General features: G+C 30.7%; 1 protein-coding gene across 2 annotated transcripts in view; it reads left to right on the forward strand.

The window, feature by feature from the left end:
* The window catches only part of LOC106472864 (NACHT and WD repeat domain-containing protein 2-like), a 39,274-nt gene that overhangs the window by 18,733 nt on the left and 4,344 nt on the right, over positions 1–16,197 (forward strand). For both annotated transcript variants that reach the window (XM_013933535.2, XM_013933536.2), the window contains exons 6-12: positions 1,846–2,155; positions 2,885–3,262; positions 4,675–5,015; positions 6,188–6,391; positions 8,311–9,869; positions 11,120–11,318; positions 14,427–14,611. In XM_013933535.2, the coding sequence (XP_013788989.1) occupies positions 1,846–2,155; positions 2,885–3,262; positions 4,675–5,015; positions 6,188–6,391; positions 8,311–9,869; positions 11,120–11,318; positions 14,427–14,611 (3,176 nt within the window). The remainder of the gene's footprint in view (positions 1–1,845; positions 2,156–2,884; positions 3,263–4,674; positions 5,016–6,187; positions 6,392–8,310; positions 9,870–11,119; positions 11,319–14,426; positions 14,612–16,197) is intronic.

Below are 16,197 nucleotides of genomic sequence, written 5' to 3' on the forward strand. Positions count from 1 at the left end.
TATGTTAGTCTGGTATATATATATCACAACGTGACGGGGACAACAATGTGTGTAGGTAGTGAGTAATTGATCTGCAGTGAGAAAGTATTGCTGAAGTTAACGTTCGTTATAGCGTTTGTTTTAGCGCGAATGTTGAAATCAAGTGTATCGTGAAGTTATATTCAGAAAGAATAAACCAGTTTTATTAAGTAAGGACTTGTGTCGTTAAAGTTTCGTCGGAACGAAGTTACGGAAAGTTAATTAACAAACGGAGACGTAACAGTAGTGTTACAATGTGTTCTATCATTGGGTAAGTTATTTTGGAATATTTGATAAAAAATAATAACATTATATATAGACTGTGTTCATTATAGGACGAATTTCACAATCAATGTTTCAACAAAATTTGAAAGCTAATGTTTGCCTAACTTACAAATAAAGCTTAAGTCACTTGCTTGCAAGAATTCCTCACTAACTTATCGATAACAAACATGGTGACTGACTCACTGATTGGCTTACTAACTCGATCACTGACAAAAAAATGCAATAACTCTCACTATCTAACTTATTAACTGACACTGAACTGATTAAATCACTCAGACTGGCATTTTTATATTGTACTAGTTTTCTTTGTACTACAGGAAGTTTCAAGGTTCTACAGAGACCTAAACTTTCATGAGTTTTCTATAATCATTACATCATGTAATAAAAAATTCCCTCTAGTGAACAAAAACATTTTATAAAAATATAACCCATAACCAGTACATTCAGTTTAATAACAAATAAAAAACATAATTAGTTTATTACAAGTTACAGCTTTCACAGTAAGGAAAAAAACAAGTACAATGTATCAATCACTGGTGCAATCACTCTCAAGTACACAAGGCTTAAAGGTAAAGAAAAATTTAATATCAAATGTAATTGTTAAAATATAAATATTGAAATATTTGCCATAACATAAGCTCATGGGAGCATTTTCTACAATGCAAAATAATTTTTTTTTTTTTTTCTCATTAGAGATTGTAAAAAGATATGTGGAACAAAAAATTTCTTTTGCTGATAAATGTAAACATCCTTATTTAGTAACTGGGTGAAAATATTTTAAGACTTATTTATTATTAGAAATGTATAATGATAATGCTAATTTACCCTCGAATACCAATTCTACTTCATTTGGTTCAGTGTTGTTAAATTTTTTTTGGTTTTTTGGAATCCTTTCCAGTGATCTAATGACTCAATGTTTAATTTTGTTATTCGTTCCTGTTTTAAAAACTGATTTAATTTTACTACTGCTTGTAATATGGGACAGAACAGCACACACACACCAACTTTGAAAAATTAAAGTTCAATAAAAATAAAATTCGATATATAATTCAGGCTATCCTAAATTATAATCACCCTGAAATTAAAGAACATTTCTTCTTTTATTAAACTAATTCTACTCTTATCTAATGTTTCAATAAACAGTCTTTTATAATAAGGGTTATGAGAATTTCCAATTTATGATATACATTTAATTTATAGCAGGAAACAAAAATATGACCAATTAAGTTTTATGCGCACTAACTGTAGATAGAACTTATTGAAAAAAGTTGAGAATCAAGTCTCAAGTTATGCAGTAATATTAAGAAAACAAAAATGTAATATTTGTAATCACAGCTTTGATTAAACTGTTTTTTCTTTCACCTTGAGTTCTGAATTTTTCTACTCTAAAGAACGTACTCCTCTCTCATTTCTTCATGTGAGCATAAAAAAATTTATTTGTGCTCATATTTCATTTAACTCATTACCTTTGTTTATTTTTAAATTATTTTTAAGAAGATACTTTCTATCATTATAGGTGATTAAGTTTATCTGTTTTTATAGGTCTTTTTTAATAACATGCTGGATACTCCTATGTTACCAAGAGAAATTTTAGCCACAGTTTTTGAATCATTTAAAAGCAACTTAGTATCTCCTGAGAAGCAAGAACTATTTGAAAAATGGTACTTCCTTGATGAAAATGCAAATCCATCGTGTTACTTCCTTCGGCCAGTGAGTGAACACTTGCCGGGCATACTTGAAGAATTACAGGATGTCAGACTTGAGGCCATTGAAGTGTGGAGAAAAGAAGCAAATGAGATGCTAGAAACCTTAAATTCAAACTTAGAAGAGAAAGAAAAATATTTATCGACAGGTTTGGTATTGGTTTATGTTATTTCTCAACACTTGGTTTTTTGGAGTGCTAAAGCTTAGTTCTTAATTCACATATTTCATTTTACTATTTTATCACTTCATAAAAATGCGACAATTTCAATATTGTTATAAGCTATATTTTTGATGTTGTAATTTATTTGTTAGTTAGAGGATGTATGATGATGCAAGTAAGTTTATGGAAGTATGCTTAGAATATTCTAAATTGACATCAAGAAACTTACTGACTTTGCAAAATAGAATTCTTAAATGTAAATACAGGTGAATCAGTCAATAAGCTAAGTAAGGTTACAGAGTGAATCGTTGAAGCATGGATAGATTAACCAATCAAAGAGTGTTTTGTTTTCAGTTACATGATCGATCATTCACAAAGTTGCACGAGTAAGTTTACTTTTTTACTTTAGTTGAGGTATTTCTATTTAAGCTCCATTTGTAACATTACTTAGGCTTACAAGTTACAACGAGCCTATAAAGAAACATTAAGGAGGAAATAAAATAATTTGTTATTGTGACATGGAATAGATTTTGAATTACTTACACCGGATAATTTAAATAAGCCCACCAGTGGAAGACATATATATGCCAAGTGTTCTATATAAAGCAACATAATATTGTTTCTTGAATATTTTTTTGTTCTTAAATTAAACATTTTTCTTTGCAAACAACTCTTGAATTCTAAATTTCTAAAAAAGTATATCTTCTTTGGTTTCAGTCTTAGAAGAAGAGTTAAAAATGGTGATTTTTGATGATCCCTCAATGGCTAAGTGTAGTTTATGGCTTCAACGAAAGTATACTCACAATCCTAAGGCTGAAAATGTTGAGGAGAGTGCTCAACTGAATGTTAGCCTTGTGGAAAGCACTGCTTTAAAGTTGAAAGCTCTGCAACTGAATTTAGATGAATATTTTCCCGAGTCACAGAAGCTGGTATTTCATGTTAAGTGGCATGATGGCAGCATTAATCCCAAAATCATACCAGATCATGAAGAATACTTGAATGAGTTGTGCACAACTGTGAAAAGTGAGCTTTGTAAGATTATCAATGGGATCTATGAAGAAGATATTATGGAGGAAGCCCATCAGCCTTACAAAGGTAAGTTTGTTTTATAACTGCAGTATGATTATTTTTAGATTTGGTAAAATGATTTAATGCTAAATGATACAATGTTTTTTCCATCTGCAATAAGAGTATAGATTATGATTGAAAAAAAGGTAAGGTGTAGTTACTTGCCTCACAATTATGTATGTGCATTTTTATTGCTTCATAGGAAGGGTGGCCAGACAGTTCGCTACTGAACATTTCACACCCTGATATTTCGCTACCGGTTTTTTCATTACTAGGGTATTTCACTACCAGGTCATTTTGCTACCTGATAATTTTATGTTATAATCTCCCTTACATATCTTATTTAAGATTATAAAATAAAAATATTTGATCAGTATTAGTTACTTAGACAAACAGTGCAGTCAGTAAAATATTATAAAATATTTGTAAATATTTCTTCAATATTAGTTTATTAGAAAAACACTCCTTCAAAGTAAAAAAGGCTCTTATGTTGTAAAACATTTTAATTAAAATGATGAAAGATCTGAACTTTTTAAAAATGATTCAAACTTTCCTCGATTAGTTGTCGAGCCATAATGAGTTATTTATACGTAGCTGTAACAGGTAGCGAAATGACCTGGTATCGAAAAGACCTGTAGGGAAATGTCCAGGAACAAACTATCCTAGAATCCCTAGGAAGATTTAATTAAAAAAAATATATAAAAATATAATGAAACAAGCAATTACTTAAAAGTATAAACTGCATTAAATTACAGTTTTGTTTTAGTGCCTCTAGGATGTAAACGTAAATATCAAGACAGTAATTTGGGTTTGAAATCTTGCAAGCCCTGAAGGGCTTGCGAGACAACCTGGAGTGCTCAGAAACTGTTAGTTTCTCTTCAGCCCCTACCCGTGGATTAAAGGTTGGACTTAATTGGTTCGATTTTATGTCATTGAGAAGAACTATCACACATTTTAAAATTAAGTGGTGAGTGAAAGATTATCTAGCTAATTATCATCACAGCACTGGGAGAAAGCCACTAAGAAAACTGAAAAAACGAAAGCTGAAAGAAGTGAGTTTGACTTGAAGTAGAATGATCAATTAAGTTTTTTTTTAATTTAACTCACTTGTATCTAATAAAAGTAACAAAATAATGCTTATAGTAATTGAAAAGTAGACTAGTTGGGTCTATGAAAAATACTTATGTCATCAATAGATTATGGGGAGGAGTAGTAAACATACCTCTTCTAAGAGGTAAGAAAAACATGTATACTAAAGAATAAAAGATTTGTACAATTGTTTAAATTTCATTTCTACAAGTCCAATAAATTATTTTTTCTAAATGTAAGAAGTCATTAACTAGGAATGACATATAAATTAAAATTTTTCCAGTGTTGATTATTGAAATCTACACTAGTGATTAGGAAAAAATTAAAAATTACTTAAAATTTCATTTCAGGTATAGAAAATCCACTTTATACTGAACTTGTACAGCAAGCAGCAACATGTAAGGCCCTCCTTTCCTCATTTGTTGGTCGTCAAGAACTTTTGGCAAAACTCCGAGAATACGTCATCTCAGATTCAACCCACCCTTTTATTATCTATGGTCCTGCTGGCTGTGGTAAAACTGCACTAATGGCCCAGGCTTCACAGCTGTGCTCTGATTGGGTACCTACTGCTCCTGTTATTGTCCGCTTTATTGGTATGACCTCAGAATCTAAGACATTAGAACAAGTTTTACGAAGCATTTGCGAACAGGGCTGTGCTCTCTTTGGAGAGCATCCATCTTTAGCATCTAAGGTGAGTAAAAGTAAATCAAATTCAATCATATTTCTGTATTCTTTCATCTACTTTAATCTTATGGTGAGAAGTTAATGTTTATAAAAACTAAATCATGTAGCCTGGAGCACTGTGTGCAGGTAGAAAATATAAACAGTTTTCCAAAAACTAAGTATTCTAAGTAGAAGTTTTAAAAAGAACAGAGGAGAAATAATAATACAGAATTATCTTTGAATTAAAATAATGATAGTAGAATAAATGAGCAAAATAAAGTTACATTTACGAGTCTAGTAAGGCTGAAGAACATTAGAAGTCACTAACTAGGAGTGGTGTATAAATTTTAAAAATTTTCCAATGTTTATTATTGAAATTCACATTAGTGATTAAGAAAAAATTAAGTTACTTAAAATTTTACTATAGGTTTAAAATTAAAATATTAAACCTATGTAAATAGAATTTTAAGAATAAATCTTGTTAGTCAAAATACTGATTGATGAAGTGAGAGCCATAGCCATAAGACCTTAATATTTCAATTCTTTATGCTGATTTTATTTATCATGATGTTTTACTTCATTATTATACACTGTATATTATGCTGAAAATACTGTATCAAACAAATTAGATTTATTTATCAATACTTAGTAGAAAAGAGTCAGTTGTTGATAGATCATGAATAATTAAATAGTTGTTTCAATCACTTTCAGTAAATGCCCTTTTGAAATTTGAAGGATAAATTCAGCCAAGTAGTTTCTTCAAGTGAGAAAGGATTCTTATTGTAGGATGTTTTAATAATAAAGACCTCTGAATTCCATTAAAATATTTTTTAATTTGCTCAACTTTCACCTTCAGAGCTTCTTCAGTAACTGGCACACATCATGTATTGTACATAGATCTAAAAACACTTCTGCCACTTAGTGTTAAATTGACAACTTCTGAATTAATACTTGATTTCATTTGTCATTTTATTTATGATCTTCTACATGAGGAATAGATCACTTTGAAATCTGTGTTTGTGTGTTGGCTTTTTAATAGGAAGTATTGGCAAAAACATTAAGTGGGGAAACTTTTTAGTGGAAGTTGAAGTTCATTGAAATTTGTGAAAATTAATGAATTATAACTTCATAAAAACTGAACTATATATGCAAATATATGATGAGTAATACCTACAATCTGTTTTTATTCTAATGAATTAGAGTGGCTGGGAACCAAACCAGGTTCTAGAAGTAATTATGGACAGAGTGACATCCTACCGTCCTTTAATCATCTTTATAGATGGCATAGATCAGATTGCTTCATTTAGCAGTAGAGATCTTAAGTGGCTTCCAGCTGAAACACCTAAATATGTAAAACTGATACTTAGTGTTCGGGATGAAACTGATGAGTATCAGGAGATTAAGGTGGGTAGCAACACTGAAATTTAAAAGCAATGATCAAAAATAATGGGTTAAGTCCCTTTTAAGAATTTTGGAAAATTTTTGCAATATGCCTTATGAACATATTATTTGTACCATTTTCCCTCCTGTTACGAGTAAGGAAGAGGAAGATTAGGGGCATTACTTATGTTAGTTTGTGTTGAAATGTTTATTTTGAAATAGTGTTCAAAAATACTAATAAAAAAAAAATGCACATAGCATTTTTAATTTTACTACTTTAATATTTAGAGGAATTTCATGAAAGGTTAAATATAATCCTAGTGGCTGTTGATATCAACTCCCTTATTTGTCTTGCTTTTTCAAATCAGTTGGTCCAATTATCAGCAACTTTTAAGAAACATGAGGATTTTCTTTTACCATATATGTTGAATGAGGAAATAATCTTAATACAATAATTTATCAAGCCCGGTATCCTCAGTGTCACAATTGTGTTTGATCACCGAGTTATGTAACTCAAAGAAAATATGATGTATTGAAAAATGAGCTTAGTCATATGCACTCTAGGATTATCTTTATTTGCATAAAAACAGGAAATATGAAAAATTTGTGGTTTGTTGTGCCACCCTTAACAGAATGAAATTTGGCAATAAACAACAATAACAAAAAAAAAACTATTGTTGATATTATTATTTTCCGTTTGACAGCACTATATGTATTTTATTCATTGGTGAGATGGCTGATTTTGGTTAATGCTGAATTTTTATTTTATTTGAGGGGGACTAAATTCCAAATTAAAAGTACTAAATTATTAAGCTAATGCACATATACTAGTTAGTCTTTTTACTGCCTGTAAAAACATGCACGTTTCTCATTTTCATAATTTCATATGCAGAATTGTATAAATACAATGAGATAAAACCTTTCTGTTTTCAAGATGTATTTAAGCTACTGAAACAATGAATTTTTTATTCTAAAAAACTATATGTACTAATTCATTATAATATATTATTTTTCATTCTGTTGTGCAGGGTTTAATAACCAAGTTTTTTTTTCTATAGATAAATCAAGATCTTAATATGTTTACCATTTTGAATTTAATTCATGGTATGCAATGTTAACAGTCTAGGAATGGATTCTTGCTTTTAATTTGAGTTTGACATAATTATTTTGTGTGTGTTGTATGTGTATATATACTGGATGTATTTATATAATACTTGCTTTATTTTATGAAACCTTCAAAATTACTCAAGTGATATTTGAATAAGAGAAAATTTTGCTTGATGTAATACAATACACACAATTTATTTCAAATTATGATTTATAGCTGTACATGATTAAATAAATTTTAACAATTAAAAAAAATTCCAAACCATATTTTTCTATATATAGGTTTTTCATTATGAATGAAGTGGAAGAAAAAGGGATAATAATAATATGCTGATGATCTGATTAAGTTAAGATGACTTGTCTGAGTGAGGTATAGTTTTTTAAATTCATGTTTGGTTCCAAAGTACACATTTACTTTTGCTAGTTATTTATTAATATCACCTTTGTTGCTTCTCTGATTGGAAAAGAAATACTGACTAACAGGATATATTTGTTCTTTTGATGCCAAGTAAGTAATAAAAATGAACTCAGTGCCAAATTAAAGTTTTTAAGGTCATTTCCAGTAACAACTTATATATTTTGTTTTACCTTTTAGTTTAGGGGAAATTTAAAGTAGGAGATTCAGAATCATCATGAATAATACGATAGCTTATTCTTCTCGGTGAAAATAATTTTTAAACCATTAGCATGGATTTTATTTAGGTTTACTTTATTATTGAATATTTAAAGGGTGTTTTATTTCATTCACTGCCATCCTTTTCTTTATTAAGATATTTACACATTTGTCAAATTGCTGAAATCAATTTAAAGAAAGGAATGTTTTTCTTTCTTTCCAGAATAACGTGTTGAATGAAAAAAAAGGAAGTTTTCTTTTCGTTCCTGGTTTAGCTCAAGAGGAATGCCTCTCTCTTGTGGATGAAGTGCTGCAGAGAAAGGATCGAAAAATAACAGACCCACAGCATCAGCTTGTTCTTCAATGTTTTGACAAGTGTAGCTCTCCTCTCTATGCTGAGCTGTTAGCTCATCAGTGTTCAGAATGGGAAAGTGATCAAGGTGCAGATGATATAGTTATTAAATATACAAGTGAAGGGGTGTTTATGGACACTGTAACTGAAGTAGAAAAATGTTTAAGTGCTGCTACCTTAGGTTTTATACTTGGACTTTTAGTTACTGCAAAACATGGATTGTCTGATGCTGAAATATTAGATATTCTGTCCTGTGAGAAATCATTCTTAGATCACCCATTGCTTACTTCTAGTGCTTCTTCTCCTAGGTATTTTCCTTACTTGCTTTGGTATCAGATTAAGAGAAAACTGTTTGTGTTTTTCAAAACATCTATAGTTAGTGGTAAACATTTAATTTCTTGGAAAAATGATATGCTTAGAAGTTTGTGTAAAACATACTGTCATCATGTAGGTGTGGCTACAGACTCAATTATTTTGGCTCTAATTAACTACTTTCAAGGAAAGCATGGAAAAAGTAAGATGAAGGTTGATTCCAGTAAGGAAGAAACAGAAGAAAAGCTGAAGCAGTTAGTGCTAGACCAGCCAATATTCTATAATTCTCATCCAAACCGCCGAAAACTTGATGAGTTACCTTTCCAGTGTTTGCAACATTTTGATGACAGCTGGGTTAGGGAATACTTCCTTTTCAATACAGATTGGTTGTTAAGTAAGTTTCAAGGATCTGATCCTTATCAAATGCTAGAAGACATTGCCATTTATCAGTCTTGTGTTCCTTCTGATGCAGATGTATTCCTCCTACAGAAAGTCATCCAACTGTCCAGCTATGCCCTTCGATATGATGGCTCTCAGTTTTTATCTCAAGTGTATGGTCGACTTTCTCGAATTATAGCTGAAACAACTGACAGAGGACAGTTTCCTTCGATTAAAGCTATCTTTCATACAGCTTCTTTGCCTCCAATTCCTAGCCTCCTTCCTCTCATACCTTGTCTAAAAGAACCACATTTAGAGCATCAAAATTTTCAAGAGACTAGTGATAGAAAAACTGGAAGATCTTTTTGTGGTATTTATTGGTTGAAAAATGACTTAACTCATGTAATCTCACTTTCCATTGAAAGTGGAGAGATAATACTCTGGAATATTTATGAACAAACCCCTGTAAGAATTATTAAAGGTGTGACACAGCCTAGAAATATTCAAATGATTGATTCTCATCGTGCTTTGGTGTTGTGTAATCGGGAGCTTAAAGTTTATGACCTAAATGAAGGAAAACTTCTCATGAAGTTGAAAGGTGTGATGAACCAGAAAATGGCTTACTTTGGCCTTCATAGCGAAAACTATGTTGTAGCATTATCCAGAAACCGAATGTATTTGAATATGATGAATCTAGAAACAGGTGATTTGGAGACAACTTTTAAAGTTGGTGAGGACAGGTAAGATTCACTATGTAACTTGTAGAAAAAAATACTCTTGTTATACATACTATAAAGATTCAATTCAAAGGAAATTTTCTCTTTAATTATGATAATGTTCTTTAAAGGATGGAGCTTTGGCACTAACAAACTTTTAAAACTTAAATACTACGTTTGTACTTATAACATGTTGAAACTTTCTTACCATCAAAATAAAAACAAATATATAACTTCATCCTTGAAAAGTTTAATGCTGGTTTTATATCAAATTCACATCTAAGGCTTCAATGAGACATAAATGCTTTTCTAATTTAGAAATGGGTTACTTGTCTAAGTGACCAAGCCCATTGAGAGGGCAATGATATTTCCACAGGGCCCACTACCCACAAGTGAGCCCATGAGAGTGGCAGAAGATGTGTATGCAATGTAGGTCAGTAATGATCATTTATATAAACATTGATTCATATCAATTCTTCTCAGGAGCCCTGAGTGATGAATGGCTTTTTTAAATCATGTTAGTTTCCAAAATACACATTTACTTGTTATGTAATAGTATTACCTTAGTAAAACATTACCATCTATCATTCTTCTCTTATTAGCTCTCTAACTAACTTATAAAATCTGCTGTTACTTTTCTCTTGTCGAGAAAACATTTTGGAGAATGAAACTGAAAAATTAACATCTCTCACTGGCTTACCCTGTTTGAGTTTATGTTAATTATTATACATACAAGAAGGTGACTTTACAATAAATTTGGGTTAACATTGCTTCACAAAATACATTTATCTTCTAATTAATGCTTAAAAGCAAAGTTGAAAAAGAATTTTACAGTTTCATATTATACACTTTCCAAGGAATGAAAAAAATGTTAAAAGCGGATGAGGTATTTTACATTTTTTGTGTTTATTTCTACATTTTATAGAAGACCAGCTCAGTGTTCCTAAGAATGTTTACTATAATTTTAGATTAGATAACTTAATCAAGTTAAATACTCCTCAACTTTCATTGTAATACCAGTTTTTTATTTTGAAGAAATCGGGTCAGTCATTCAGAACAGTATTTTTTTTAGATACCAAATTGAGCCTGATTTTCATTTTTTTAGAATATGTATAATTTTTAGTTTTTAAACAGATGGTTTTAATTAAAAAACTTCAATATCATTTCAAACATTAACACTAGATATAAAGTTATGATTTCCATGCAGTTTTCATCACATTTGTAATCTAGATCAATTTATGTTTAGGTATTCACACATTGTTTGTTTGTTTAAGATTTCTGAATAGCTTACTTGTAAGTGCCAATGGAAGGATCTGTGTGTGTGGTGATGAAACACAAAAGCCTTTTCCACTGCTGGTCTGGGATTTAGCAAACAGAAAGCTAATGTATGATCTGCGAATACCACACCATGAATTTGTGACTCGTTTGTCGGCAATTAGTGCTGATGGACATTATGTAGCCAGTGTGTGTAGGGTGAGTAAAACGTTTCTTTGTTAAGATAACATTTCAGTCTTAACTGCCCCAGAATAGATTTCCAGTAAGAACTGTGTAACCAGGCATGGATTTAGTGAGCGTAAGACCCCTAAGCAATTGTGGTTTGTGAGGCACACATTTTGCAATTACTGAACATACATGATTGAAATTTAAAGAAGGAAAACTGGCTATCAAATTCCTAAAAATTTAATTACATACATACATATATATGTTAAGTAAATGCACCTTTTTAAAACACAAACATGTATTATTTATATATAATGCATATCAAATGCAAACATTTACACCCATAAAGTAAAACTGCCCAAGAAATGGGTGTATAACTAATTTTTGTGGGTGGTCTTCTGACGTCAATATCGATCATATCTCAAAGACTTTAAATGGAACTAGTGCATATGGTTCACTAGTGTTCCCAATGTTACAGTGAACTTCTTTAGGGGTTCTACAACTAGCAACTACATAGTCCCATCACTACACGCAGAATCTGTGGAAAATGCTTCACTTGTTTCACATTAGTGCTTTTCTACTCTTCAGTGCGTTAAAGTTCTCTGTCAGATCAGAATAACATATTTAGTTTGTTATATCCTTGTCAGTGATCTCAATCTTTCTTGGGAACAAAGGTACATCTTAATGAGCTTAAGTCAAGAAAAACTTCTTTCTGCATACACATTACAGTAAATCTCACATAAGCCATTGTCAATGATGAATATCAAATTAGTGCTAAGGGAGAAGAATCTGTACATCATTAATGTCACATGAACCCTCAAACCTGAGTATAATCTTGAGGTCTTTGCAATGTTTCAAAAGTTCTTCTTCTGTAATGGTTTGAAGTTCTGATATAATATACAAAAATCCAAAATTACCAACACACTTTCTAAGAGTCTCCAAATTGGTTTTAGTACTCACATGAATCATATCAATGATAACATTAATGAATCCTGAATAATTCGTTATAAACAATATCACTTAACTGATTATCGTTTAATGCCAAAACCCACTTACCAAGATCATTTAAGTTGGTTAGGGAAACAGTCTTGCCACCAAGAACAACAACTTTTGCTAAAAAAGTTGATAGAGCACTAGCTTCAAAGTCATCACACCTTCCAGATAATTGGAAACACAAGTTACTACTTCATTATACATGGACATATTGATGTCTTCAAACTTGTCATTTTTGCTTTCACAGTTGTCATCAATAAGATCTTGATTTTCACACTTTTCACTGACGTTATAGCTAGAATCAGTTTTCTTTTTCAAATACTTGCTCAAAAATCTTTTCAACTATTGTTGTGATTTTTCCTCATGCAGCACACTTTTTCCTTGTAAAAGCTCCCAATTCAAACTTTCTAAATTGATCACGATCTCTGATTGACATTTTAAATATAATAATACAGTGATAATTATTATTGTTGTTGTTTTTTATTCAAATAACACTGATCTAATTATTTTAGACATAGTTTAGAACAGTAGTCATAACAATGAGATACCAAGAATAAAATCAAATGATGACACCCATTGGCACTTCATGGAAACTGTCAACTGAGACAACAGCCCACTTGGCTGAAGGCACATATGCAGTATTGCCAAATTTCGTTTTTCAAAAGCATTTTCCAAATAAAGTTTGAATAAAAAAACAGCCACGAAACAACTTTCAATTCTCCAATAAGTAAGCACGAAGTCCTTAGAGGGGTGAGGGCTTAGGCAGTCACCTGGCCTTAAATCTGTGCCTGTGTGTAACAATAACATTTTCACTCGGAACTGTTGCTCATCAAGTTGGATGTGTTATATAAAATAGTTTTAATGAAATGCTAATTACAATAGTCAAGCATGAGATATTTAATTACTAGTACCTTGTGTATGTTGCTAAGGTCTGCAATACAGAACTTATCAGGTTAGAAAAAAGTGGTGAAAAATCACAGGATGACTGTTATTGAGTTTTATATTTTAGAAATTTTTAAGGTTATTATATATATATAACGATATGTCTACACACATTCTACCATAAAAGGAGTTAATTCTTTAAAATTTTGTAACTTGAACTGATCCTTCCTAGATATTTTAAGTGTGGTGCAACGATAGCAGTGCTATTAATTAAGGTGATATAAAACCAAGCCAAAGTTTACAAATAATTTACTTTTTCAAACTACTAATGTTCAGTAATTACTTTTGTGGTATAGTTTATATTTGAATTTTATAATACTAAAAAAAATATAATTTTTTAAAGTAGAAACAAATGACAAAAGTTGTGGCACTAGTTTAATCATGTCTTAAGAATTACTAAGCCTTTTTATTTAATAGAAAACAATTTTTTGTGTAACTTAGGAAATTAATTGGTATAGATGTCTAAAATCAAGTTTTGTTTTACTTCTGTTTATCAGATTTCATTCAGATTGAATTATAGACATTCCTGGTAGTTTTAATGATTATGAGCAGAGAAATGACTACTTTGCAATAGGTATATTTTTACCTTGCAAAACGCCCCCCAGTGGTATGTCTGCGGACTTACAATGCTAGAAACCGGGTTTCGATACCCGTGGTGGGCAGAGCACAGGTAGCCCATTGTGTAGCTTTGTGCATAAATTCAAACAAACAAACAAACTTTAGAATTTTGATTAATATATATATATATATATATGTGTGTGTTCATTGAGCTAAATACCTTATGCATGAATGTATAAATGAATGCTCACATTAAGCTATAACATTCCTATTGAGCATAAATGCTACATTTTTTAATACAAAATCTGTGTCTGTGGAGATGTTTTTCTTTATCAAAATGATCTATTTTAACATGGAAGCTTAGTGTGAAGTATTGATGTGATTTTCAGTAAACACTTCATAGTAAAAGTGTTATTATGTATGCATCAAATGTATTATTAACAAATATTTCTAAGTTAACTTGCAAATTGTTATGATTTCCTGTGCAATGTTTACAGAACATTATTATTGACTGAGTCAACATTACAGTTTATCACTAACATAGATTAAATTGATTTAAATATGAAACTGTTAATAGTATATTTTTTCTTTTTAAAAAAAACAACATTGTTCAATTCATACTAATTTCTTTTTTCACTTTCTTTGTAGGAGATAAATGATAGTACCCCTAATTTCATTATTGTGTATGATCTTCAAAGTGGTACTTTGTTTAAGAAATGGAAGCCTGAGACTAGCAGCTGCAGCATTGCCATCTCTTCACAAGGAGGTTGTGTGGTAAATGGATTAGAAAACACGTGGATCTTAGTGTGGGACTTGGCCACTGGTGGCCGCAGGTATATTGTATATCAACCTAACTAATTAAATGACAAAATATATGTTTATCTGTGGGAAATGTTTAATACATTATTTACAGGGTGACTCCTATTAATTGAAAAAAATCACACAATGTCAGTTAATGTACCTTATGGAACTAACAGTATGATCATTTGGTGCTGTCTTTTGAAACTTGCATGATGAATGTTTTAAATTATTAAACTTCACATACAGAAATGTATTTCTCCAATACAGTTGCCATTTTGAACACGCAAGTTTTTGCTAACACCTGGTGGATTTATAAAACAAAGTTCATTGACCCTGTACTGGATGAATAAATTGTGAAATACTCTGTAGATAGATTAAATTGTGATTAAAAAAGGTATTTGATATGGAAATACTTGTTTTTGAGAAACTGCAAACTTGCTTACAGCTGCAATTTTTATAATGTTTTGTAAAGCTATCTTATATTTTTTTTGTATTATTTGAGCAGAATGACAAAATAGCAAGAAATTACTGAACATCGATTAAACCAAGCAAGATACTGTGTTGACTAATTTCACACATGTTGCTACATTTGTAAGTTAGTACAAACTCCTAAATTGTCTGTTCAGTGAATTAGTTCACTTCTTAAATTATTTTGAAGAGTTATACAAAGACTTCTGTGGTTGAATTAAGAAAAAGGTAAATGATAAACTGATGTTTCAGACTGGAACATCTCTTCTTCTGGTGATTTTTAAATCACCATAGGAAGGTTGCCCCAGCCCAAAACATCATGAACATTAAAAACATCTGTTTATCATTTATCTCGCTTGATTTTGTTAATGGTATATGTTTTTTTCACTTTTTAAATTTTGCTTTAATTATGTCGACACTAATACGTCCGTTGGCTATATTATACTTCGTATATTACATGTATCAAAGATTACTTCTTCATCTGATTGACAACATATATACATATGTAGCCAGTTAAAATACTAAGTTTTAACCCAGTAGCAAAATGTTTATTATAATTAACAGTGATCTATGGGAAGTATACTTGATTAGTTGCAGAAAATGGGAAGTTCAATGCGCTGGTAAAAACTTCACAATGTTAATGTGAAAATTTAAATGGTTTATTTGATAAACTTATGGAAAGAGAAAACTATTGGATTAAAACACTAGTTGCAATTTACCCTGAAAACCTTATCTTAGACCTCCATCATACCAGGTGTTTTAGTGCCCCCTATGGTAGGAGGGTTACGCCATATAGATAATGACATCCCTGGGCCACTCGCATTCATCTACTTGGATTGGTTCTCCTTCTAACTCTAGAACTGTATGATTGAGCTCTTTTTATATATAGTTCCATATATGTTGTATAATATTATGTTATTAGTTAAGTTATATATCTTCTTTTTTTTTGGTAATTACTTTATCATATTTACCAGTGTTGTAATTCTCTTTTCTAAGTCTTGTTATTATTATTATTGAACTTTATCAAATCTTTTTGTGTTTATTTATCAACTGTTACTGAAGACTTAACTTTATGTTACGTCTCTGTTTGTTAATTAACTTTCCGTAACTTTGTTCCGACAAAACTTAAGCGACACAAGTGCTTTCTTGA

The sequence above is a fragment of the Limulus polyphemus genome, unplaced genomic scaffold, assembly GCF_000517525.1.
Source record: "Limulus polyphemus unplaced genomic scaffold, Limulus_polyphemus-2.1.2 Scaffold5681, whole genome shotgun sequence".
NCBI classification, from domain to species: domain Eukaryota; kingdom Metazoa; phylum Arthropoda; class Merostomata; order Xiphosura; family Limulidae; genus Limulus; species Limulus polyphemus.